The sequence below is a fragment of the Scyliorhinus canicula genome, chromosome 11 (genome assembly GCF_902713615.1).
Source record: "Scyliorhinus canicula chromosome 11, sScyCan1.1, whole genome shotgun sequence".
In the NCBI taxonomy this organism is placed as follows: domain Eukaryota; kingdom Metazoa; phylum Chordata; class Chondrichthyes; order Carcharhiniformes; family Scyliorhinidae; genus Scyliorhinus; species Scyliorhinus canicula.
The window spans coordinates 157,976,768-158,003,528 of record NC_052156.1 but is presented as its reverse complement, the minus strand read 5'-3'; the positions used below and the strand labels follow the sequence as shown (position 1 = coordinate 158,003,528).

Sequence of the window (26,761 nt, the reverse complement as noted above, 5' to 3'; positions counted from 1 at the left end):
AAATTTAATTTATTTTTTATTTATTTTGTTGTTCATCGGGTTTTTTGGGGGGGGGGGGGGTGGGGGGGCTTGTTATATGCGTTGTTGCGGGTCCGGGGAGTGTTTATTATTATTATTGTTTTGTTGTTATACATTTTTCAAAAATTTCAATAAAAAATTTTTTTTTTTTTTTTTTATAAAGGAATTGGGAAAATCTCTCCGTGGGTTGGATTCATACCCAGCACAAAGGAAGATGGTTGTGGTGGTTGGAGGTCAATCATCTCAACTGCAGGACATCACTGCAGGAGTTCCTCAGGGTCATGTCCTAGCCCCAACCATCTTCAACTGCATCATCAATAACCTCCCTTACATCATAAGGTCAAAAGATAGGGGACTCAACCGTAAGGGGAATAGACAAGCGGTTCTGCAGATACAATTGAGAGACTCCAGGATGGTATGTTGCCTCCTGATGCAAGGATGTCTCAGAGCAGGGGGTGTGTGTGTGTGTGTGTGTGTGTATGAATGAACAGCCAGCTGTTGTGGTGCATATAGGGCACCAACGATATAGGCAGAAAACGTGATGAGGTCCTACAAGCTGAATTCAGGGAATTAGGAGTTAAACTAAAAAGTGGGATCAAAGATAGTAATCTCAGGATTGCTGCCAGTCCCACGAGCTAGTCAGAGTAGGAATGTCAGGATAGATAGGATGAATGCATGGCTCAAGAGATGGTGCAAGAGAGAGGAATACAAATTCCTGGGGTATCGGAACCGGTTCTGGGGGAGGTGGCACCAGTACAAATCGGATAGTCTGCACCTGGGCAGGACTGAAACCAATGTCCTTGTGCAGTGGGGGGGGGGGGGGGGGGGGGGGGGGGGTTTGCTAGTGCTGTTGGGAAGGGTTTAAAACTAATGTGGCAGGGGGATGGGAACCGATGTAGGAAGTCGGAGCGAAGTAAAACGGAGACAGAAACAAAAGGCAATAAGGGGGAAATATAAGGCAGAGAAGTCATAGTCAAAAATCAAAAAGGGTCACAGTACAGGGTACAGTGACTGGGGCGCACAGTGAATAGGCCCAGTAATACTAAAAGGAATAAAACAGGAAGTAAAAACATAAATGAAAAGCGAAGCAGCAGGTTGTTACATGAAGATATGCGTTCAACAATAAGGAAAATTAGGAGAAAAATTAAAAGGAAAAATAACTTAGGAGAGGTTACTTCTAGAGGTGTTAAGATTCAAAACAGAGGTAAAAAGCCAACATAAGTGTACTTTACCTGAATGCTCGTAGTATTCGGAATACGGTAAATGAGTTGATGGCGCAAATCATTGTCAACGACTATGATTTAGTGGCCATTACTGAAACATGGTTAAAGAATAGCCACGACTGGGAGTTAAATATCCACGGGTATCAAATGATTCAGAAGGACAGAGTGGATGGTAAGGGAGGTGGTGTAGCTCTGCTATTTAAGGATGACATCCGGGCAGTAGTGAGAGATGACATCGGTGCTATGAAGGATAAGGTTGAATCCGTTTGGGTGGAAATCAGGAATAGTATGGCGATACTCGAGCCATATGATGGAACTTACTGGCACTGAAGTGATTGTACATGAACCCAAAGCCTGTTATTTCTTCCTGTCTCAACTATTTTTTCCTCTTTTGTCCAGTCTCTTCCCACTTACATCCATGACTCTTCCAATGTCCTTTGTTAAATTAAGTTTTCAATTTCTTGGCCATAGCTATCATCAACTTCTAATCTCTCTACATCCTTACAAGAATGGTCTTGGGGTCCTCTGTGTCGTCCTTGGATGAAGGTCCAACCAATCTCCACCCACTACCACCCTCCTCCACCTGGCTGAACCTGTGGTTACGTTGAACAACTCCGCTCACTTGCTCAAAAATAAAAGTTGTTGTTATGAATGCATTATGTTCAACAATTTCAGGCTGCAATCGCTGCACCCCATTTTGTATTCTTTTCATATTTTCGTCTTAATCTTGTTTTTTCTGCTTTTGCATAGCAGCTTTTCATCGTTTTGCCATTCATACCGCCTCGAGATAATGGTTTCTTTGCTCGTCCCACTATCACTGACTTTGGCCCTCTGCAACAAAGTCTTTGGTTGCTTAATCTCTCCTGTCTTCCACCTCATCACTGTCCTTCTCATTTGTCCTTTTTTCATACTTCTATCTCACCTCCTTTTAACCTATTACGTTTCGAACATTTTCCAGTTCATGAAGAAAGGTTTTTGGCATTAAAAATTAACTGCATCACTCTCCAGTTATTGCCAGACCTGCTGAATATTTCTTTTTGTTTTCATTTCAAATTCCCAGCATTTGCAGTATTTTGCTTCTATATCAGATGCCCTTCAGGGTCTGGACATTGGTTTAGCTCAGGGGTGGGCAAACTTTTCCGTGCAAGGGCCACATTCAGAAATTCACAATTTCAAAGGGCCGCATAGTATATTAAGTAAAATAATTACTTCACCCGGTTATGATTCTGGGCGCCTCATATAGAACATAGAACAGTACAGCACAGAACAGGACCTTCGGCCCTCAACGTCGTGCCGAGCAATGATCACCCTACTCAAGTCAACGTATCCACCTATACCAGTAAGTAACCCAACAGCCCCCCCCCCCCCCATTAACTTTTTAAAAAAATTTAAAAAAAAATTTTTTTTTTAATGACTTGGCGGGCCGCATGCGGCCCGCGGACCGTAGTTTGCCCACCCCTGGTTTAGCTATTGTGGGAAGATGTAATGAGATTTTTTTCAAACTGCATACATTTCAATGAATGTATTTGCGTCTTGGGATTCTATTGACAGCCCCTGCATTCTGAAATAAGTTATTCGATTAATCTCCTGATGCTCTTCGCCCAGTCAAAAACAGAATCCAGCTCATCTCCCTACATTTCTGGTACAGATTAATTTCATGCTCTTGTAATAATACTATGCTCACCTCCCAACAATAATTAATTTTACTGATTTCCCTTTTGAGAAATGGCTGCTTTCAGAGCCCATGTTTTACACTCTGGTTGCTGATGGGTGACCCCCATGGCTCGACTCACCCGAAGAAACCTCTTGTACGTGGTATTCCACAAATGTACAAGTTATGCATGTAGTTTAGTATTAACACACACATATGACATTGTGCCTGTAAATTCTGACATTTTGCTGCCTTAGTGTGGTTTGTTCTCTTGAATTGCAATTGTATCTTTACTCCTGTTTCATTGCATTGCTTAATAGGTTGCATGTTACTTTGCAGTAACGCATTCTGAAATGACAGTATTCATCAAAAATTAAAATAATATGAAAGGAGACACATATAGTAGCTGACAGTTTTAAACTGAATTGAAATGTTCTAAGTTTGTTGTTTGCAGTCAGTACAAACTATGCAGGAAGTTATCAGTCCCACCCATGTTATGGCAACATATCCTACTAATTGGCTTCAAGAATATTTTTCTTTAAATGTTCCAAAAGGGTCAAAGTTCAAGAGTTATTTACCAGCGAAAACTGATCATGCAATCATTTTAAACAATGAACCGACAACTAATTTATACTTTATTTCATCTTTTGTAATGATTTGAATTTTAATGCAATATTTGTCTGGGCTTGACATATTGATTGAGTGAGCTGCGTGATGTTAAACCTGTGAAAATATTTCCTTAATATTTTGAATGCAATTTTGTGTCCATAAATTATGTGATTCACATGATAAAATAATTATCTTAAAGTAAGAAAAGGTGTAGTTTTGGCTCATTTGTTAACAATAATTCCTGGTTTCCTTATCACTTATTACAGATCATGGAAATATATGGTTCCAATTTACCTTAATAATGTCAATTTATGATAATCTTGCATTCTGGATGGACACAAGTGCCTACTAAAATTTAAGTTCTTGAAATACTGTTAATTATATGAAATCGAGCAGAAAGTCAATGAGATGATGATAACACTGAAGTTGTAAACAATTAAACAAAGCACTTCTCTACTACCAGGCATACAAAGAGGGCAAAGCCAGCAACTGGCTTTTGCCAAAAGTTATTTTAAAAGTAAAAACTTCAGCCACGATGAAGAATTGGAGGCAATTCCGGCAGCACTTTAAGTTGAAGGCAGGCTCAAGGGTCATGCTGTTAAGAGGCAGTCATGGATGTGAGCCAGGGAGGATGGATGAGGGGTTCCGGGGATGAGAGGAGAGAGGGGTGAAGGAGATGAATAATTTATTTTTGGAAGGGCTGTTTGCAAGCTTGGAGGAGTTGGGAGTGAAGTTTCGGCTCCAGCATGAGGAGGGCTTCTGATACATGCAGGTGCTGAACTTGGCAAAAACAGTCTTCCGAACTTTCTGATGGCACCATACTCATCAGTACTGACAGTGAAGGGGCTGGAGGGCGGGGTCATTTCGGCTATTTCTGGGAGAATCGTGGAAGAGGATAAAGTGTCCATGGAAGACATTAGGGCATAATGGGAGGAGGAGCTGGGGATGGGGGTGGGGAGAAGGATTATGGTGCACTTAACAAAGGTGAGGATGAGCAACTCTTTTCTGCAGATTGACATTTGAGATCCTGGCTAGTTCATACGCTGCTTTTTTGTGTCTCTGGCCATGTTTCTTGTAACAAAATGGTCTCTCTTCACAGTCTTTTTGCCTTGCTTGCTAGCAGCTAGAAAATGGAAGATGCTCCCCTCCATGATTTGTGCAAAAGCACATACTTACAGAACGCTTTGCATCAAGTAATCGGGACCACTGCAGGAATGCAGTGATTGATCACTGCACGACCCACCCAACTCCTGCTGAGGTCACGACCTGCACTTTGAAAAACCCTGTTGCAGATGGTACATACTGCTGTCACTGTGTGTCGATGGTGAAGGAGTTGGTGGGGTGTCAAAGAAGCAGATTGTTTTATCCTGAATGGTGTCATGGCTGTTAAGTATAGTTGGAATTGTGCTCTTGCAGGCAAGTGGAGAGTATTCCATTGTGCTTCTGACAGATAGTAGACAGACATCAGGGGGGTTAGGAGGTGAGTAACACTCTACAGAACTCCCCGTCTCTGTCTTGTTCTTTTAGCCACGGTATTTAAATGCATGTCCAGTTCAAATTGTAGTCAACAGTAACCCTCGCCATCGATAGTGGAGGATTCTGCGATTGTAAAGCCATTGAATGTCATGGGGAGATGGTTAGATTATCTCTTATTGGAGATGGTCAGTGCCTGGCACTTGTGTAGCGCGAATGTTACTTTCCACTTAGCCCTCTTGCTGCATAAAGATATGAACTGCTCCAGTATCCAAATCGTTGCAAATGATGCTGAACGTTGTGCATTCATCAGCAAACATCCCCACTTCTGACCTTATGAGGGAGTGAAGGTTATTAATGAAGCAGCTGGAGGGCAGCACGGTGGCCTAGTGGTTAGCATAGCTGTCTCACGGCGCTGAGGTCCCAGGTTCGATCCCGGTTCTGGGTCACTGTCCGTGTGGAGTTTGCACATTCTCCCCGTGTCTGTGTGGGTTTCGCCCCCACAACCCAAAAATGTGCAGAGTAGGTGGATTGGCCACACTAAATTGCCCCTTAATTGGAAAAAATAATTGGGTAATCTAAATTTATTTTTTTTTTAATGTTTTAAACTAATGAAGCAGCTGGGTGGCACGGTGGCACAATGGTTAGCACTGCTGCCTCACAGCTTCGAGGACCTGGCGTTCGATCCTGGCCCCAGGTCACAGTCGGTGTGGAGTTTGCACATTCTCCCCGTGCCTGCGTGTGTCTCAGCCCCACAACCCAAAGCTATGCAGGGTAGGTGGATTGGCCACGCAAAATTGCTCCTTAATTGGGGAAAAAAAATAATTGGGTAATTTGAAGTGAAAAAAAATTGATGAAGCAGCTGAAGATGGTTGGACCAAGGACACTTCCCTGAGGAAATGATGCAGTCATGTTGTTGGCTGAGATGATTGACCACCATCAACCATAACCATATTTCTTTGCACTAGACATGTCTTTAACCATTAGAAACTTTTTGCTCCTAATCCCCACTGATTTCACCTTTGTAAGTGCTCATTCAGCTTGGTAAACTTCTTCACTGCAGGGGAAACCTGTTATGGTAGTGGGAAAGAACAATTTTCATATTTTTGTTGTAAATTTAGAACACCCAATTCATTTTTTCCAAATAAGTGGCAATTTAACATGACCAATCCACCAACCCTGCACACCTTTGGATTGAGGGGGTGAAACTCACGCAAACACGGAGAGAATGTGCAAACTCCGCACGGAGAGTGACCAGAGCCAGGATTGAACCTGGGACCTCGGCGCCGTGAGACAGCAGAGTTAACCGCTACGCCACCGTGCTACCCCTTACCTGAACTATGATACAACATTAAAAATATGTCAACGGTCAGTATTCTGCAGTAGCATCTCCCAGGAGCATCCCGTGCTGAGTAAAACAAAAATTTTGTTTCGAGGTTGGATTTTCCATTCTCACAAGTGTGAAAATGGTATAAAGGAACTGACTGAACTCTGCACCTGATATGCGTATTACCCTCTCCTCTGTGAACCTGATTGGAGTCAGATTGTGCAGACGAAGCAGACTCCTCTTTCGCATTAAAGGTAAGTGAACGTGGTGTGCATCGTGAAGGCCGGCCGAAGGAGGTCACCAAGATTGGCCAGTTGGCAAAAGTGGTTCCAGAAATATAAGTTTGAAAAACATTGATCTAAAAGATGCACTGCAGCAATTCACCAAAGCTCCTTTGATAACACCTCCCAACCTGCAAGCTCTACCTCCTAAAAGGACATGGGCAGCAGACACATGGAAACACGACCATCTGCAAGTTCCCCTCAAAGCCACACTGATTTGGAACTAAATCACAATTCCTTCACTGTCGCTGGGTCAAAATCCTGGAACTCCCTTGCTAACAGTGCTATGGGTGTTCCTGCAACACATGGACTACAGCGGTTCAACATAACTTGCCACCCCACCCGCATCCCAAGGGCAATTAGCGATGGGAAATAAGTGCTAGCCTAACCAGTGATGCCACATCCCATGAACGAAGAAATAAAAAAAACAAATTGTTGGAATTCGTATTTCTCCCTTAGACAATCTTGAGTTCAAGAATAGCAAAGTGAACTGGAAAGATTCAAAAAGATAGGAGAAAGATGATGCAGATCTAGCCAAATCAAAGTGACATCCCTGGGTGGGGAATTTAGAAAAAGGGGACAGCCTCAGGATAAATCATTTAGGGCTGAGATTAGGAAAATCTTCTTCACTCAAGTAGCAAACCTGTGGAATTCTCTACCACAGAAGGTTGTGGTGACCTAGTCACTGAATGTATTCAAGAAAGAAACAGATGTCTTTTAGGTTTTAATGGCATCTAGGGGTATGGGAAGAAAGTGGGAATATGGCATTGAGATCGAGGATCAACCATGAACATACTGGAAGGCTGAGAAACTCAAACGGCTGGTCTGAAAGTTTCTGAAGCTGATCTGAAAGAATGGGCATCTCTACTTCATACTGTCATGTATTTTATCTTGAGCCAATTTTCTCCTGTTATGTTGCATAAAATGTACAACTGTCCCATCTCTCCATTATTCTCCCCAAGTTCAGCTTTTCATAAAAATGACCTCCTGTTCCATCAGCTCCAATCTCATTAAAATCTTCAAAAACTAACTTCCCTTCCTAACTTCAATTTTAGTGTATCTAGCAAATGATTCCTAAAAGCATACTGCACTTGAGCTTTCCCAACTGTCATCATCACCATGGTCAATCTACCTCTCGCTCCCCACTCTTCCCCCCCTCCCCTCCCTCCCGCCTCCCCTCCCTCCCGCCTCCCCTCCCTATTATAAAATCAAGGTTACTCAATCAAGGTGAATTATTATGGCTTCTTGTACAAACTTGCATTTGGCTTGTTTTTTTGTCTCTTCCTCAAAGGTTCTCCCTCAGACCACACATTTTGCAGTCATGGGCTGGTCATAATTATGGTAAACAATACAAACCCAAGGGAAGCAGCATATTGTCCAAAACTGATCACTGCAATTGAGCGGAGGTGTGACCTTGGCTGCCATTTCCATCTTTGCACTATTTTGTCAGCTTCCTTCAGCCCGTCTCCCAATATCTTTGCTATGATTATAAATTCTGTAGTCAGGGATTTCCAACGCGAGATTTCCAAATGTACCTACTGCAATCTGCAGCACTACCATGTTGCCAGAGTAAAATGTAATTCGGTGTACCGTCAAAATAGAGCACATTTGCCTTTTACAAATTGAGAACAAATACATTTGAACATGGAGTTGACCTTCTGGGATCAACTAATAACTTGGTGCACATGTACCGTTGCAAACATTATCTAAATATTTATGTTATTTACTATTAAAATATCCAACAGCTTTGAAATAAGCAGCATTAGAGTGAAAATTGCATTTCTATGTAAAGTGAAAGCTGGTGAAATGAATTAACAGGGAAGATTTACCTTTTCACTGTTCTTGTATTTGTCCCAGCTTTTCAACATTTTTAGCCATTTTCCCCTTCTTTCAATCTCAATTTGCTTTAGCTGTTAACAAAAGCCAACAGTTCATTATAGTGGGTATTTTAATGTGAATACAAGGTGTTTTGAATATAAAACTGGTTAGCTGCCAAAATGTTACAAAAAACATGATACAAACAATAATCTAGTTGCTTCCCACATTTGTGAAAGATGATTTCCAATGCAACTGATAACAATAAGTCTTTCAAATAAAACTGAAGTTATTTTTCCACAAGTTAGTCAACAGTTTGATTTTCTACACTTAACTGGATTGCTAAAGATTGGGCAGTGTCTGAGTTATTATCCCAAGAGTAAACTGAAATTATATTAATGGTGAGGAAATCGGCTGTAATTTCCAACTTTGCAGAAATACTTGCAAATTTCAAGGGAGGTTGTAGAACCCGGTGAATTAACCTCCAATTTCAGAATCCTGGATACACAATGGATGATGACCATTGTTTTCCTTGTTTTCCTTAAAAGCACATGGAATTATATTTCCCCATTTTTTTCATTCTAAATTTTTCCAATTAAGGGGAAGTTTAGCATGGTCAATTCACCGACCCTGCACAGGTTTTGAGTTGTGTGGGTGAGACCCATACAGACACGAGGCGAATGTGAATATTTGCCTATGTGAGATGACCATCAATCTTTTTAATCGGCACATCCATTGGACCTTAACGACTTCCTACCAGTTTCCCCCACTTCCTTCTCCTATAATCTGGCATCATATCAACAACTTCAAACAACTTCTAATCCTACCCCAGCTCAACTTCCATTGGAAACCTCATCTATATCTTTGTCAACTCCACCAATGTTCATTCACCTGGCTGGCCTCCCATTCGTCCCACTTTATAAACTTCAGTGCATCCAAACCTGATCATTTCATAAATCATTCCCATTTTACTATTGTGTTTTCAAGGTTCTATTTCACTGGTATAACTAAATAATTTTCAGAACTGTCGATTACAAGGCCTTGAACTTTATAATCTGAATTCAAGCACTTAGCACTGCTGCCTCACAGCTCCAAGGACCCAAGTTCAATTTCGGCCTCGGGTGACTGTGTGGAGTTTGCATTTTCTCCCAGTGTCTGCATGGGTTTCCTCTGGGTGCTCCGGTTTCCTCCCACAGTCCAAAGATGTGCAGGTTAGGTGGATTGGCCATGCTAAATTTTCCCTTAGTGTCCAACGGTTAGGTGCGGTTACTGAGTTTTGGGGATAGGGTGGAGGTGTGGGCTGAAGTACGGTGCTCTTTCCAAGGTGCGGACTCGATGGGCTGAATGGCTTACTCCAGCACTGTCAATTCCATGATTCAAAGCCAAATAATTTGTGCAAATAAGAAAGCTGTCAACAGAGAACAGAACATTCGATGCAAGAATTCCTTTCAATATTTTCATCAACTAGTCTGAGTCCTATCAGCAAATTTTGATAATTGAGCCATTTATAACTGATACTTTGTCAATTAGCATACTAATCAAAATAGCTTAATGATAAGTTCTTTAAATCTTTCAGTATGTGGCAGAAACCTAATTCCATACAGCACCACAAATGTATGCAAACAATGTGGGACTTGTCCAGTGACTGTTTTGTCACAGCATCATATATGCAAGGAAGAGTCATTTACTGTTCAAAATTCTAGACATCCAATTTATTCAAATTTCACAAACTTGCCAACTCTGTCAATTAAATATCATCATAACACTGCCATTTCATTATCCAATTGATTTTTAAAAATCCTTCCAGCAAAATGGTTACTACACTACAGCACATAAATGGGGTGACAGCTTTTCAAGAAAGGAACTCCGAACAGCAATTATAATTATGTTTTTACTTACCCTTTCTTCGACCGCATCAGGCATTGGTAGTTCCTCAGCACTGTTAACGAAAGCAAAAGAGCTTCAATAATCATATTTGTAACACATCTTTCACTACCGTAAACAAAATCATGTGCACCTTTTGAACTGCACTAACATTTCAAAATATCCTGAATCTATACTTTTCAAAATTAAGTATCATGATTGAAGAAGCAAGAGTCTTGGTCCACTAAGCTATCACTTGCATCACAAGCATTCTACGTAGGCCACAAAATGTATTACTGTTGTTCTATTTCATGATGTCACTTCTGCAACAGGGCAACAGCATTGCCTTACTTTGAAGAAAACAAATTGTAATGGCAGGATATCAAATCACATTTCAACCGAAATGTAGTAGTCCCACATTTTGATTTTTTTTTTTTAAAATTAGGTTACCAACACATAGCAATGAGCCAAACACCAAAATCTGTACAACTTAAACTTCCATTCAGGTCTGTCGGTGACATTGTGGAGAAACAAAAAGATAGAGACATATGTTATACAGTGCAAGTTTCAAATAGAAAAAAATGTATAAGAGGAGGAGGAGTAAAAATATTCTTTGGAAAAGTCATCGTCAACATCTTCGACCGTTTGTGAATTCGACAGTTCTATCAATGTCTGGTTTTCAGAGATAGCATTTATCTTTTTTTCCCTCCATTTTTCTTTTTTGTACAAAGACAGGAAACCAGATTTAAACCACAGTACATATGAAAGTTTATCTGAACACACGAGAAAGGAAGCAACACATCAATCTCATCTCACCCTGAAATGCATCATTGCCTTTGAACATAAAGAATCTCTGCTCAATTTATAAAATGTATAGCTGACAGTTCTGCTCCACTTCTCCAAGTGCTTTAGTTATCAGATTGTGTTTTCATGAATTAAATGAGTTTGCTAGAAATGATTTAAGACTAGTTTTCCATTGTATGACATTGTTCTTTTTATTATACAGCTACAGCTTGTTATTCTCTTGTACACAATACTTTTTTCTGTTTATTTTGTGCGAATATTCATATGGTAATAGAGTAGGAGAGTGGAGCAATAACAGAACACTTCTGTGGCAAAATTAATTTGAGAACAAAGAGACAAGTTAGAGATGATGGTCCGTTATTTCAGCTCGTTTCAATATCTTTAAACCAGCAGAATTATGAGCTTTAAAGACTTATTTTTCCTAAAAAATATTGTAGTGTCATTTCACTGGTAAAGAAATGTCAATCCCAGCATATTTAAAACATGTGTTTTATTTCACATGGATTGGAAACACTAATTAATTATCAGCAGAAAATACTTGAGGCATCCTATTTCTTCATTAACGAGTAAGATAAATCAGGAGATTCAGTTTTATTCAAGTACTATCCCAGGTTACGCTCATAAGTACTACCTTCAAAGCATCAACTTTATCAGCTCAGTGGCCACCTGCAATCAGACCTAATTTCTTGTCAGGATTCCTCCAACACAGCTCTATCAGGCGCATGGAACACGTGCAAGTTTCTTCGTCTGCACACGTGTCTTGGAGCAATTCCAAACCATTCTGAAAAATGACCAGAGATGACCAATATTCTGAAAATGGTTTCCCAAATCCCATTCAAGGTTCTCTCCTGTGCTTTATTCCTTCAGTTCCAAAGTAACTGCTCCAGGTGGATATGTCAGGTCAATTAAGTCATCAACTAGTTTGCAGAGAATGAGACCCAATACCATAGACAACACAAAATATTAGAAAACCTATACCTTTAAAGATAAAGAATATGAAATGGGACGCTGTGGGCAACCAATTAATAACAGTAAATGCATGTCATGGGGAGGGGCGAGGGAGCAAGTCTGAAAATAAATAGAGACTTACTGTAGAAAACCAAACCGATCAGTGATTTTATAAATATGGAAGTCTGCATCTTCCCATGGATCAATCTTTGCTCCTTCCCGTCCCTGAAATAAATGAACAGACATGGTAATCAATAAAGTGGTTTAGTTTTGATGCATTCAAATTTGTGCTGATAAAGCCAGCTGCTTCTTCTTTAATGCATCTATTAATTTATTGCACATTCAACTTAGTACCAAAACCAAGGTATTTTTCTCTTCAATTCTCTTGTGATTCAAAAGATAAGTGGTCCACAAATGGCACATGTTCCTGTTTTAACATTTTACATATGAAAGGAGGGCAAAGAATGATGAGCTACAGTTTAGCTCAGCCCTAAAACTATGCCAAATAGGGCAGCACGGTGGCCTAGTGGTTAGCACAACCGCCTCACGGCGCTGAGGTCCCAGGTTCGATCCCGGCTCTGGGTCACTGTCCGTGTGGAGTTTGCACGTTCTCCCCGTGTCTGCGTGGGTTTCGCCCCCACAACCCAAAAATGTGCAGAGTAGGTGGATTGGCCACGCTAAATTGCCCCTTAATTGGAAAAAATAATTGGCTAATCTAAATTTATAAAAAAAAAAACTATGCCAAATAAAATCTTCCAGTCTTCCCATTCGCAGTGTGGGCTACTGACCTCTGCTATAAGTATGCATACGTTGGCACAAAGGTAAAAGAGCAGAACAGTGCTTGGTCCCGTGGAACTACAGTACTTTGTGGCACAAGAAACCATTCAGCCAATTGCATTTTTGTCTTTTTGTTTGCTAGGGCAATCCAAATAGTCTGACTTTCTTCCTAAAACATACATCTTCCTTGACTTTAAACAGGGGAAGTGATGGCATAGTGGTAATGTCACCAGACTAGCAACCCAGTGACCCAGACAAATACACTTGGGACACAGTTTTAAATCTAACCAAATAAATCTGAACTTAAAGGGCTAGGTCTTGGTAATAGTGGCCGTGAAACCACTAGCGATTGTCATAAAAATCCATCCGGTTCACTATTGCTGTTTTGGGAAGGAAAACAGCTTTGCATGCAACTCCAGGCCCATAGCCATGTGATTGACTCTGAACTGCCTAGGTGGACTGGGAACCAAGAAGAAAGAACCCACTTGGCCTCACCCTCAAATCTACCTATTACAGATGCACCTGTCCATGACAGTATTTGTCGGAGTGACGACTGCACAATCCTTGTGGACAACTGCACAATCCACTGTGCTAAATAGGAGAGATTTTTTATCAGATCTAGCAACTCATGGCCTAGTATACCCCCCACTCCACCATTACCATCACATCAGGGCAACCCTGGATCAATGAAGAGTGAAGGAATGCAAGACAGGGACAGCACCAAGTAACATATCAACCTGGCTAATTCCAAAGAATCAATGTTTTCATTTTACCAAGTGATATGACTTCAAGATTCACAAAGATTGCTATCTCATCCAAGGGACAAATAGATCTTTTTAATACCATTTTCGAAAGCACACTTACTCAAGTGGATCCAATCAGCAACTGAAATTGTTTGCCACGTTTGCTTGGGTGGAAAATATAACAATCTATTCGACTACATTGTTGTAAAATGTAATTTAACTTCCCAAGAAATATCTTCACAAATGATCCATAGAATGTACTTTTGTGATCTTTAACCTGAATAAAGTCTTCACTTAAATATATTGTAACCTCAAATTGCACAAGAGGCCCCGAGTTGACTCAGGTACAGCTGTCCAAATAATTCCACTCATAGAATTTACAGTGCAGAAGGAGGCCATTTGGCCCATTCGAGTTTGCACCGGCCCTTGGAATGAGCACCATACTTCAGCCCACACCTCCACCCATGTAACCCAGTAACCCCACCTATCCTTTTTGGACACTAACGGCAATTTATTATGATCCATCCATCTAGCCTGCACATCTTTGGACTGTGGGAGGAAACCGGAGCACCCAGAGGAAATCCATGCAGACACTGGGAGAACGTGCAGACTCCACACAGACAGTGACCCAAGCCGGAATCGAACCTGGGGCATTGGAGCGGTGAAGCAACTGTGCTAGCAGCTGTGCTACACTGCTGCCCATTCTTATGGTGTTCTTTCACCATAACAACATAAATTATTCCTTCAGGTATTCAATTTATTTTTGAACGTTACTGGTAAAATTGCTTCCTTCACTGTTTCAACTGTCTCTTCCAGACCATGACCTGATATGTAAAAGGTGTTTCCTGATGCTGTCTCTGGCAATCACTGTAAATCTGTGTAATTTGATTTTGGAACTTCTACCACTGTAAACTTTATCAAAACATCATGATCTTGAACACCTCCTTTGAATCTCCTCTCCTCTTAATATTATTTTAAGATAATTTTCATTGGTTGGCATTTCATAGTTAAATTGCCGAGAACATTAAACAGCAACAGATTTTGACAAAATGTGTGTATTATATATATTATATAGTGGGTTCATAAGTATTATTGTTGGGACCCTGGTTTTGGCATCCCCAACCTCGGACACTCCCTCTGTGCCGTTCCAATGCTGTGTGTGTCGTCACCTGGTATTAGAACATACCAAGGGCGCGAATTTGGTGCCACCTGGGCGTATTTCTGGCTAGATCGTTCACGTGTGTATTTATTTGCCGTTTATTCCCTCGGGCTGCCCTGCCTTATTTGCATTGCGCCTGGTTGTTATTCCCTGCCCCCCCTCCCCATCCTTTATTCCCCCCTCCTCCCCATTTTCAAATTCCATTGCCAGTAATAATAATCTTTATTAGTGTCACAAGTAGGCTTACATTAACACTGCGATGAAGTTACTGTGAAAAGCCCCGAGTCACCACATTCCGGCACCTGTTCGGGTACACCAAGGAAGAGTTCAGAATGTCCAATTCACCTAACAAGCACATCTTTTCAGACTTGTGGGAGGAAACCAGAGCACCAGGAGGAAACACATGCTGACATGGGGAGAACATGGAGATTTCACAGAGACAGTGACCCAAGCCGGGAATCAAGCTTGGGTCCTTGGCGCTGTGAAGCAGCAGTGCTAATCCCTTGTGCTACCGTGCCAGCCAGTTCTAGTTTCCTCATTCTGCTGGCAGTTTTCCCCTTCCCCTTTGGTTGCCAGAAGAGATGCAAAGGTTAGGGCGCTTGCCCCTCTCACCATTAACAATTCTGGTTGTTCCGAGATCATCTTGAGACCACCACAAGTGGGCACGGCTCTATCCTCACTCCCACAACCCTGGGCATGGCCTTACAGGAGGCAGTCCAGTAAATGATCAGTCTGGGACAGGACCAGAACATGAGGGTGTGTTTGACTGGGCCTCCTTTGTACCATTCACATTTATCCTCCATCTCTGGAAATACCATACTCATACGTGTTCTTGGCAGGTGAGCCCTGTGCACTCAGCTGCGTTACATTCAGTCATGCGCATGAGGAGGTGAAGTTCATCCTGTGCAGTGCTTCACTCCAGAGTCCTCCCCTATCTCTTTGCCTACCTCTTCCACCTATTTTTCCAGTGTTGCGTCCAGTGGTGAGCATACTTCTTCCAGTGGTCGTCTGCAAGTCCGCACAGTTGCTGTTCCCTAGTTCGCCCGCTATCAGTAGTCTGTTCAGTAGGGAGTGCCCGGGTAGTCAGGGGAAGGTTGTTGTCTCCTTACGGTTCTGTAGCTGCATGTATTGCAAGTCATTCCCTTTCAGGAGTTGAAGTTTGTCCGTCAGTTCCCCGAGGTCACTAGAACATACAGTGCAGAAGGAGGCCATTCAGCCCATCGAGTCTGCACCGACCCACTTAAGCCTTCACTTCCACCCTATCCCCGTAATCCAATAACCACTCCTAACCTTTTTGGTCACCAAGGGCAATTATCACAGCCAATCCATCTAACCTGCACGTCTTTGGACTGTGGAAGGAAACCGGAGCACCCGGAGGAAACACACGCAGACACGAGGAGAACGTGAAGACTCCGCACAGACAGTGACCCAGCGGGGAGTCGAACCTGGGACCCTGGTGCTGTGAAGCCACAGTGCTATCCACTTGTGCTACCGTGCTGCCCAACTAACCTGTCATCAATGTATAGGTCCCCGAATGTCAGGCCCCCTCCTGTCTCCGCCATTTAAAGGTGGCGTCTAGTGTCTCCAGGGGAATTTATGGTTCTTACAGATGAAGGCCATGGCATACATTGCTCTCAGTCTGAAGTGGTGCCTGAACTGGTTCCACACTGTTCTCAATGTGGCCACCACCACTGGGCTCCTTGAGTATTTGGCTGGCAGGAATGAGAGTGGGGCTGTGGCCAGCGCCCGGAGTGATGCTCCCATGCAGGAACTCTCCTTCGTTTTTCCCCATTCCACTCCCAGCTCTCCGACCCAGCCCCGTACACACTCTCTGCGGTGGCTGCCCGATGGTAGAATTGCAGCTTTTGGAAGGGAACCATGTCCCTCGCCCCACAAACACCATGATTTGACCAGTTTAGTAAAGAAGGCCTTGGGAATGAGAATCAGAAGGGATTTGAATAGGAAGACGAATCTGGCAACAGTTCATCTTGATCATCTGCACTCTCCCTGCCAGGGAGGCGGGAATGAGTCCCAGCTCTGTCAGTCTCTCTTTACCTACTCCATCAGACTTGACAGGTTCCATTTATGGATCAGTGTCCAGTCGTGGGCAAATTGGATCCCCAGGTATCGGAATTTGGTTTGGGCCAGCTTAAATGGCAAGTTTTCCAGCTCTAATTTCCACCTTCAGTATGAGTTGACCAACCCTTGCCTAGCCACCCACTCCTTTCTGCAGCCCTATACACAAGTATTTTCCTCTGCTGCACCCTCTTCAAATGGTGATATTTCTCCCCCCTCCCCACCCCCCCTCCAAAATGGGGTATCCGGAACTGTAGCTGGGGCCTACCTGCATCCCACCCCCCTAAGGTTTCGCTCAATTTCCTTGCTTTTGCACTCTTACGTCTCTATTAAGAAAGCCAAGGATCCTATATGTTTTTCTCAACTTACCTTGCCACCTATGTGTACTCCCAGGTCTTAATGGTCCTGCATGTCCTTTACATTGTAGCATTTAGTACAGTACATGTGGGATGGAATTCTCCAGCCATTGGGATTCCCTGTTCCCAACGGCAGCGCACCCCAACAGCATGGGGTGGTTTCAATGGGAAATCCCATTGACAAGTGGCGGGTAAGAGAGAATCCCGCCGCCGGTGAATGGCACGCCACCAAGAAACATGTGGCCAGGGGACCAGAGGATCCACCCCATGTCCCTTTTCATTTTTCCATCATGCTTTTTTCACTGTCAATCTTGTATATAATTCTGAATTTTGTTTCGTTCATTACGTTTGAAATGATATGTTGTATATAATCGATGACCTTTGATCAAATATATATATCCCACCCACCGTGACGAACAGCTAGTCAAACACGGTCACAAACATCCCCCACCTTTTCTCGAACTCCCCTGCTGAGCCCCTTAATACTTTATCTTCTCTAAACGCAGGAAGTCGTACAGGTCACCCAACCATGCTGCTACTCCCGGTGGAGATGCTGACCGCCACTCCAGCAAAATTCGTCACCATGCAATCAGAGAGGCGAAGGCCATGACATCAGCCTTCCTCCTCTCCATGAGCTGCGGCTTCTCTGAAACCCCAAATATCGCCACCAAAGGGTCTGGGTCCACTCCCTCCTCCAATATCCTGGCTAAGACCGCGAACACTCCTGCCCAGAATCTTCCCAATTTTTCACAACCCCAAAACGTGTGCACATGATTCGCTGGCCCCTGCCCACACCTCTCACACTCATCTGCTACCCCCTGAAAGAACCCACTCATTCTCGCCCGAGTCATATGCACCCTGTGGACCACCTTAAACTGTATCAGGCTCATCCTTGCACAAGAGGAGATCCTGTTTACGCTTCGTAGTGCCTCACTCCATACTCCCCAATTAATCTCCATTCCCAACTCCGCTTCCCAGCTCCCCCAGCCACTTGTATATATCCCCAATTCTTCCCCTCCCTTCCACATTCGGAAGCAGCAGTGGCTCCAGCAGGGTGTATCCCGGCAATCTAGGGAACCCCTTCCAGACTTTTCATGCAAAGTCCCTAACCTGTAGATACCTGAACTTGCTACCCCTTGGCAGCTCTGCCCTCTCCAGACTGGCGAACCCTTCCTCCAAATACAAATCCTCACCTTGACCAGCCCCACTTCCCTCCACCTCCTGTATACACTATCCATCCACCCTGGCTCAAACCCATGATTCTGACACAGCGGCGTTAGCACCGACATCCCTTCCACCCTAAAATGCCTCCTCAGTTGATTCCATATCTTCACCGTGAACTGCACCACTGGGCTCCCCGAATACCTACTCGGACCCATTGGCAATGCTGCCGTCACCATAGCCCTCAAACTAGACCCCTTATTAGATTCCTCCTCCATCCTAACCCACTCTACCCCTTCTCCTTCCCACTACTGCCGCAATTTGTCAACATTCGTCACCCAATACTAATGAAGCAAGTTTGACAATGCCAACCCCCCTGCTGCCTCTGGAGCAGGGTCCTCCCCACCCTCGGCACCTTTCCCGCCCATACAAAGTCAGAGATGATTGTGTCCACTTTCCGAAAAAAGAAGGCCTTTGATATAAAGATCGGGAGAGCCTGAAAGATAAACAAGAACCTCGGCAGAATATTCATTTTCACCACTTAGACCCTCCCCACCCACGTTAAGTGCAGTGTATCCCACCTCTTAAGATCCTCCCTGGTCTCCTCCACCAGCTTTGTTAAGTTCCACTTATGAAGACCCGTCCATTCCCTCACGACCTGAATCCCCAAGTACCTAAACCTATCCCTCGCTGCCGTAAATGGCAACCCCCCTAAATTAGCCCGCTGTGCCAGCTCATTCACCGGGAATACCTTGCTTTTCCCTACATTCAGCTTGTATCCCGAGAATCCTCCAAACCTCCCAAGAGGCCCATAATCCTTCCCATACTCTATAACGGATCCGAAACATACAGCAGGAGGTCATCGGCATGCTCCCTCTCTCCCCTCATTATCCCCTGCCACTCTGCCGACCCACTGAGAGCCATCACCAGTGGCTATATGGCCAGCTCAAACAGCAGCGGCGACAACGGGCACCCCTGCCTCGTACCCCTGTGTAAGTCAAAACTTTGTGAGCTCATATCATTTGTCCTCACCCTCGCTCTTGGTGCCACCTACAGCAACCACACCCATGCCACAAATCTCAGCCCAAACCCAAACCTTCCCAAAACTTCGAACAAGTACCGCCACTCCACCTGATCAAATGATTGCTCCGCGTCCATGGATACCGCCACCCCCGGTACCAGAGCTCTCGACGGATTCATCACCACATTCAACAGCAATCTTAAATTACTCGCGAGCTGCCTGCCCTTCACAAAGCCTGTTTGATCTTCTGCAACCACCCCCGGGGCACAATCCTCCATCCTCCCCGCCAACAACTGAGCCAATACTTTCACATCCGTGTTCAATAGTGATATGGGTCTATACGACCCACATTTCACTAGATCCTTCTCTTTTTTTGGGATTAGTGTGATTGCTGCCTGCTTCATCGTCTCCAGCAATTCCCCCTTCTCCAGTGCTTCATTAAACGCCCCCAACAGATGTGGTGCCAGGTCCACTGGAAATTCCTTATACAATTCTGCCGGGTACCCGTCCAGCCCAGGGGCCTTCCCCGATTTCATACCCCTGATGCTATCCAGCACCTTCCGCAGCCCCAGGGGCTCCTCCAACACCTGCCTCTTTGCTTTCTCCACCTGGGAAAATTCCAGCTCGTCCAGAAACCACCCCATGTCCCCCTCCTCTCCTCTGGGGTCTGCCTCAAAGTCCCTGGTAATATTCTCAAATGCCTCATTTATCTTCCCTGGCTCTGACACCACATTCCCACCCCTAGTGCGAATCTTCAATATTTCCCTGGACGCAGCCTGCCTCCGCAGCTGGTGCACCAGCATGCTGCTCGCCTTCTCCCCAAGCTCGTATTGCACCCCTCTTGCCCTACGCAGTTGCCCTACCGCCCTCCCCGTTGTCAGCCTGTCAAATTGCCCCTGCAACTTTTTCCTCCTCGCCAATCCCTCCACGGTGGGCACCCTCGGATATTCCCTGTCCACCTCCACTATCTCGCTGATTAGACGGTCATGTTCCGCCCTCCTTTCCTGATTCGCACGAACCGTAAATGAGATAATTTCTTCCCGGACCACTGCCTTCAGTGCTTCCCAAAAAATGCCCGCCGACACCTCCCCATTCTGATTGAATTCCACACAATCCCTAATTGCCAACCGCACCTTATCACAAAAACCTCCATCCGCCAACAACCCCGGGTCAAACCTTCACCCCGGCCTCTGCTCTCATCCCGTACTAAACCGAATATCTAGCCAGTGGGTGCATGGAGATAACTATCCCTGCATACTTTGCCCCCTCCACCCCAACCAAAATCTCCCGACTCACTACAAAGTAATCAATCCTCGATTATACCTTATAGACGTGTGAAAAGGAATACTCCCTTCCCCCTGGGTTCTGAAAGCACCATGGATCCACCATACCCATCCTCTCCATAAACCCCCCCCCCCCCCCTCCCCCCCCAGCTCCCTTGCCATTTGCACCCTACCCATCAACCTGGGGCTCGATCAATCCACCCTTGGCTTGATCAAATATATCAGTTACCTAATGAAATAAAGGTATTTAATTCAGAAATTTAAATCCCAAAAGTTGATGACCATTATGGGGGAGGTTTAGCCTGAAACAGTACTATCAGTCTTGAAGTTCAGACTCATATTGACTGGTTCGATCTATCTTGCTTATTTATAAACTTGTTTTGTCCTCTCGGGGCCACCCGCGTGCCCAGTGAGTCATTGTTGCCTTTAAACAATTTGATTGTTCCACAGAAATGATACGATCAGTGAGTCTCTCAATTTAATTGTTATTTGGTAATCTGCATTTGCAAAGAGACTTCATACATTTCTGCAACTTTCTCAGTAACAGCTTTTTAATCTCACTGTGGAGGCCATCGTGAGCAATTTTGTTTCTCAGCTTGTTGAAGCCCTTGGACCCCAGTGTCAATGACCGGTATTTCCCTTTTTTCTTTAATTAATTTACGGGATATGGGCGTTGCTGGTTAGGCCAGCATTTATTGCCCAACCCTACTTGCCCTTCAGAAGGTGGTGGTGAGTTGCCTTCTTGAACCACTGCAGTCCTTAAGATGTAGGTACACCCACTGTGCTATTAGGGAGGGAGTTCCAGGATGTTGCCCTAGCGACAGTGAAGGAACAGAGATATATTTCCAAGTCGGGGTGGTGAGTGACTTGGAGGGGAACCTCCAGGTGGTGTGGTTCCCAGGTATCTGCTGCTCTTGTCCTTCTAGATAGTAGTGGCCGCGGTTTGGAAGGTGTTGTCTAAGGAACCTTGGTGAGTTACTGCAGTGCATCCTGTACATGGTTCGTCGGTGGTGGAAGGTTTGAATGTTTGTGAAACGTGGAGCAATAAAGAGGGCTTTATCCTGGATGGTGTTGAGCCTCTTGAGTGTTGTTGGAGCTGCACTCATCCTGGCAAGTGGAGAGTTTTGCTCTGACTCCTGACTTGTACCTTGTAGATGGTGGACAGGCTTTGGGGGGTCAGGAGGTGAGTTATTCGCCGTAGGATTCCTAATCTTTGACCTGCCCTGGGAGCCAGTGTTAATGTGGCTATTCCAGTTCAGTTTCTGATCAATGGGAGCCCCCCAGGAAGTTGATTGTGGGGAATCAACGATGGTAATGCCATTGAATGTCAAGGGGCGGAGGTTAGATCCTCTTTTGTAGGAGATGATCATTGCCTGGCACTTGTGTAGCATGAATGTAACTTGTCGTGTGCCAGTGTTAAGCCTGGATATTCTCCAGGTCTTGCTGCATTTGGACATGGACTGCTTCATTATCTGAGGTGTCACGAATGGTCATCTGCAAACATTCCCACTTCTGACCTTATGATGGAAGGGAGGTAATTGATGAAGTAGCTGAAGATGGTTGGGCCCAGGACACTACCCTGAGGAGTACCAACGGCAATCTACAAATGAACAATAACGTGGCCTAACCTGGTCCCCAGCCAGCTTTCTTTGACTGAACACTGGTTTGCTACTTTTCCTTCACTAATGTGGAGCTGGTGCAAGTTCCAAGGCTGAAGTATACAGAGTTGGGAGCAACCAATATTTTTTGTAATCCTATCAATGAGTAAGACATTTAGTGCAATGCCACTGAAATGCACTTTTTTCAAACCCTGCATTAGAAGCAAACAATTCAGAAGCCTACTTTCACCATTTGGCAAGAATACTGGTGCATGGAGCACATCAGTATTTTGATTGCAAACAAAGATATTTCCTGAATTAAATCCAATTTTGTAGGACTGCTATTAATGGTCCCATTACTTTTAAACATGCCTGAGGGGTAAATAACACAATTGTCAGCCTTTTCTTTCAAAGTTGAGAAAGTTTGTTCAGTGTAAGATTATGAAAAGAATAGACTAATTGCAGTACTGTTGGAGGTTTCCTGGAGGTACATCATATTATTCATTACAATTCTGGTCAGTAATGCAAAGGCCGTAACAATGCTAGCGCTTCTGTTGGGAAACGTAGGAGCAAGTACTTTTAAAGCTCATGGTTGTCACTCAAGAGACACTCTCAGAATTTTGTTATGGTAAAGATTGCAAAACTGGCAGCATGTTCCATCATTTCTCCATTAAAACTGACAACTTAAGAGTCCACATGTGTATGGAAAAACATCTAAATTCAAAACTTGTCAGTGGCTCTTACCCTTCTCCATATGGTGGCGGCTCTGTAGAGTTTCCCACAGACTGCATATGCCACTGATCTCACGATTTAACAAAAACTTCCACTTTTCACTGTAAAAACCCATGAAAAAGTTATGCCTTTTGACCTGGATTTTTAATGGCATCTAACTTGGAAATTTAACGCTAAACACCTTCACTGGCCCCATGTTTGTGGATTGTCAAAAGATCTTTATAATGATAAAAATAAGATTGTAACAAAATCTTTACTTTTTAATCTTTTCTTTGGTTTCCACCTTAATCCAACCAATCATTTAATTCACTATCTGAAAATGTAAATCAAAACTGAAGGATATTAAGTGTTTATCACTTCCTGGTTTCCTGTGTATAAATATTTCAACTTGATTGGTTCCTTACCTACAGAATGGTTACTGAACACAAGAAGGCATTCCGGCTTTGTGACCAAGCATAGTCTCTGCAAGAGCAACACAACAAAGGCCACATCCCTGCCTTTTCCCCTTAGCTTTGCAAATTGTTTCCTCTTCACATAATTATCCAACTCCCTTGTGAAAGCCTTGGTCGAATCTGACTCGGCCACATTTTGATGCAGCATTCCAGATCTGAACCACTGACTGCAGAAGGTTTTGCCATTTTGACTTGGGTTCTTTTGCCATTCACACGAAATCTGTAGCTTCTAGTTCTTGATTCCCCTACCAACAGAAACACATTCTCAGGGTGGCCAATCATCCAGCTTTGTACTGGACACTCATCCAGCCTCAGATGATAAATGTCAGCCATGAAATCATTGAGGAGAATCAACGGCATGGGCACCTCTCAACTTGGCCCTGTCTAATGCTCTGGGGACCCATGGTAGTTGGTGGAATTTAAATTAAAATAATAAACCTGGAATGAAAGTTTCGGTTACGATGACTATGAAACCCTTGTCGGTTGTTGTTTTTTAAAATAAATTTAGCGTCCCCAATTCATTTTTTCCAATTAAGGGGCAATTTAGCATGGCCAATCCACCTACCCTGCACATCTTTGGATATTGGGGGGGGGGGGGGGACCCACGCAAAATGGGGAGAATGTGCAAACTCTACACGGACAGTGACCAGAGCCGGGATCGAACCTGGGACCTCGGCACTGTGAGGCAGCAGTGCTAACCACTGTGCCGCCATGCTGCCCTGTCAATTGTCGTTTAATCGTTATGGTAGAGTGAGGAAAATGACAGGCCACAAGGTTCCACATTATTCTAGCATACAATTCTGCTGTTGTTGATGGTCTCATGGATGTCTAGTTTTGAGTTACTCAACCTGTTCAAAATCTATTTTATGTAGCACAATGGTGCGGCAACATAACACGATACAGAGTGCCGTCAATGTGATGGGACTTTGTCCCCACAAGGTACGTGCAATGGTTACTCCAAACATGGACAGATGCATCTGCAAAGGTAGAATGGTGAGGATGAGGTCAAAGAGGGTTTTCCCTCTTGTTGGTTCCCTTACCACGTGCCACAGATTGAGACGAGCATTTTGATGCAGCATTCCATTCAGGACTCAGTCAGCAGTGGTGCTACTCAGCGTCAAAGCCTTTCATCCATCTACCATACAAGTCAAGATTATGATGGAATACTCTGCACTTGCCTGGGCAAGTGCAGTTCAAACATTCAAGAGTCTTGGCACCATCCAGAACAAAGCAATCACTTGTTTAGCATCCCATCCACAACCTTCAACATCCACTCCCTCCACCACCAAAGCACAGCAGTTCAGGAAGGCAACTCACCATCACCTTCTCAAGGGATGGACAATAAATGCTGGGCTAGCCAGTAAAGGCGACATTTGAGAAAGAAAAAAAAAGTTGGTGAGAGCCTGCGAGAAAAGGTCCCAAGGGACCTGTTGTGTCTTATGATGCTGCTCTTAATATTTATGTGACCTACCAGCATCATTGATTAATACCAACGTGAATCATTCCAAATAATTAGCAGGTCATCTAGGCCCTGACACCACACCATTTACCAATTCGAAATGCCGAAAAGAAAGTTCAAACCAGAATGGTTAAAAGAATGTAATTTCATAGCAAGAAAAGTAATTGTGTATTCTGAACTGTGATATCAATATCATCCACCAAGGAAAGGGAGATGCAAATCGCCATGTTTTGTCAGAAAAGTGCAAATTTAACATTCTAAATTGCGGGGAACATCTCCACTGAATACTTCTTTTAAATCACTTGCATTGCCTCAAAACAATAAAGTGACTGTTGCTGAACTTTGTAAAGTCTTTGATTTGATTTATTGTCACATGTATTAGTATACAATGAAAAGTACTGCTTCTTGCATGCTATGCAGCCAACACATACCGTGCATAGGGAAGGAAGGAGAGACTACAGAATGTAATGTTACAGTCATAGCTAGGGTGTAGAGAAAAGACCAACTTAAAACGAGGTAGGCCAATTCAAAAGTCTGATGGCAGTACGTGATCTCAAACTTTTGTATCTTTTTCGTGATAGAAGAAGGTGGAAGAGAGTATGTCCGGGGTGCGTGGGTTCCTTAATTTTGCTGGTTGCCTTTCCGAGGCAGCGGGAATTATAGACGGGAGTCAATGGATGGGAGGCTGATTTGCGCGATGGATTGGGCTACACTAATGACCTTTTGTAGTTTCCTGCGGTCTTGGACAGAGCAGGAACCATACCAAGCTGTGATGCAACCAGAAAGAATGCTTTCTATGGTGCATCTGTAAAAGTTGGTGAGAGTCGTAGCTGACAGGAATTTCATTAGTCTTCTGAGAAAGTAGAGTCACTGGTGGGCTTTCTTAACTATAGTGTGGGCATGGGGGGGACCAGGACAGATTGTTGGTCATCTGGACACCTAAAAACTTGAAGCTCGCGAAAACCTGAGCAGCTTCAAGAGCTCTTGAAGCTCATGACATCTAACATGCTATGAGACACTACCAGGGTATGGAATGCAGTTTACAAGTTGATTAAAAAAATCTGGTGTTTGTCTTGTGTGGCAAGAATCCCGATATGTGGGAAAACATATGAGTGAGAACATTATGATGCCATTTTCTGGGGAGAAGCACTTGGATCACACTAAAGCAGAATTGCAATAGTATTTTAGACATCAGTTACCAAATATTTTTCTTCTTTGCAACAGTATTTTAAAAATCAGCTGCCAAAGTGTTTCCCCGAAGTTGAGGTATTTCAATTATGAGGTAGGATTCCCCCAGCATTTACTCTTAGGTTTCTATAGTGATAGCCAGGAAAAATCTGAAGCAATTGCAAAAGAAATATCATCCAAACTCAGTGCCTTCAATACAAGTAAAATACTCCACATGCAGGAACACTGAAACAAGAAACAAAGTTCTGTAAATACTCAGTAAGCCTGTCAGCATCTCCACAGAACTCCAAAGAATCTTTCCAGGGCAGGAGGTGGCCATTCAACCCATTGAGTCTGCACCAACCCTCTAAGAAGCACCCTCCCGAGGCCCACTCACCCGCCCTATCCACGTAACCCCAGCTAACATGCATATCTTTGGATGGGTTTTCTCTGTGGCAAAAGAAACAGAACCAACAGTAACTTGTCATCAGAACTGAAGGATTGTCGACTCGACATGTGATGTGCTGTTGAAAGGAGGAGGGGGAGAACAAAAGGAAATGTCTGGGATAAGGTAGAGAGCAAGAGAGATGTAATAACAAAAATAACGTGGAACAACAGGTATAGGAAGTGGTAGTGGTTATAGCAATGCAGCAAAGATAGGGGAGTATAAATTCCAGAATTATAAACAGCTCTATCCAAGGGCAAAAAAGGATAACATGATTCAAAATGGCACACAGCAAAACAGCAAAAAAAAATCAAAATGGG

At 43.7% G+C, this 26,761-nt stretch overlaps 1 protein-coding gene across 6 annotated transcripts in view; it reads right to left on the bottom strand.

Moving 5' to 3' along the window:
• The window catches only part of usp6nl (USP6 N-terminal like), a 277,494-nt gene that overhangs the window by 112,916 nt on the left and 137,817 nt on the right, over positions 1-26,761 (bottom strand). For all 6 annotated transcript variants that reach the window (XM_038811849.1, XM_038811850.1, XM_038811846.1 and 3 more), the window contains 3 exons: positions 12,155-12,237; positions 10,297-10,336; positions 8,412-8,492 (listed from right to left, as the gene is read on the bottom strand). In XM_038811849.1, coding sequence (XP_038667777.1) covers positions 8,412-8,492; positions 10,297-10,336; positions 12,155-12,237 — 204 coding nt within the window. The remainder of the gene's footprint in view (positions 1-8,411; positions 8,493-10,296; positions 10,337-12,154; positions 12,238-26,761) is intronic.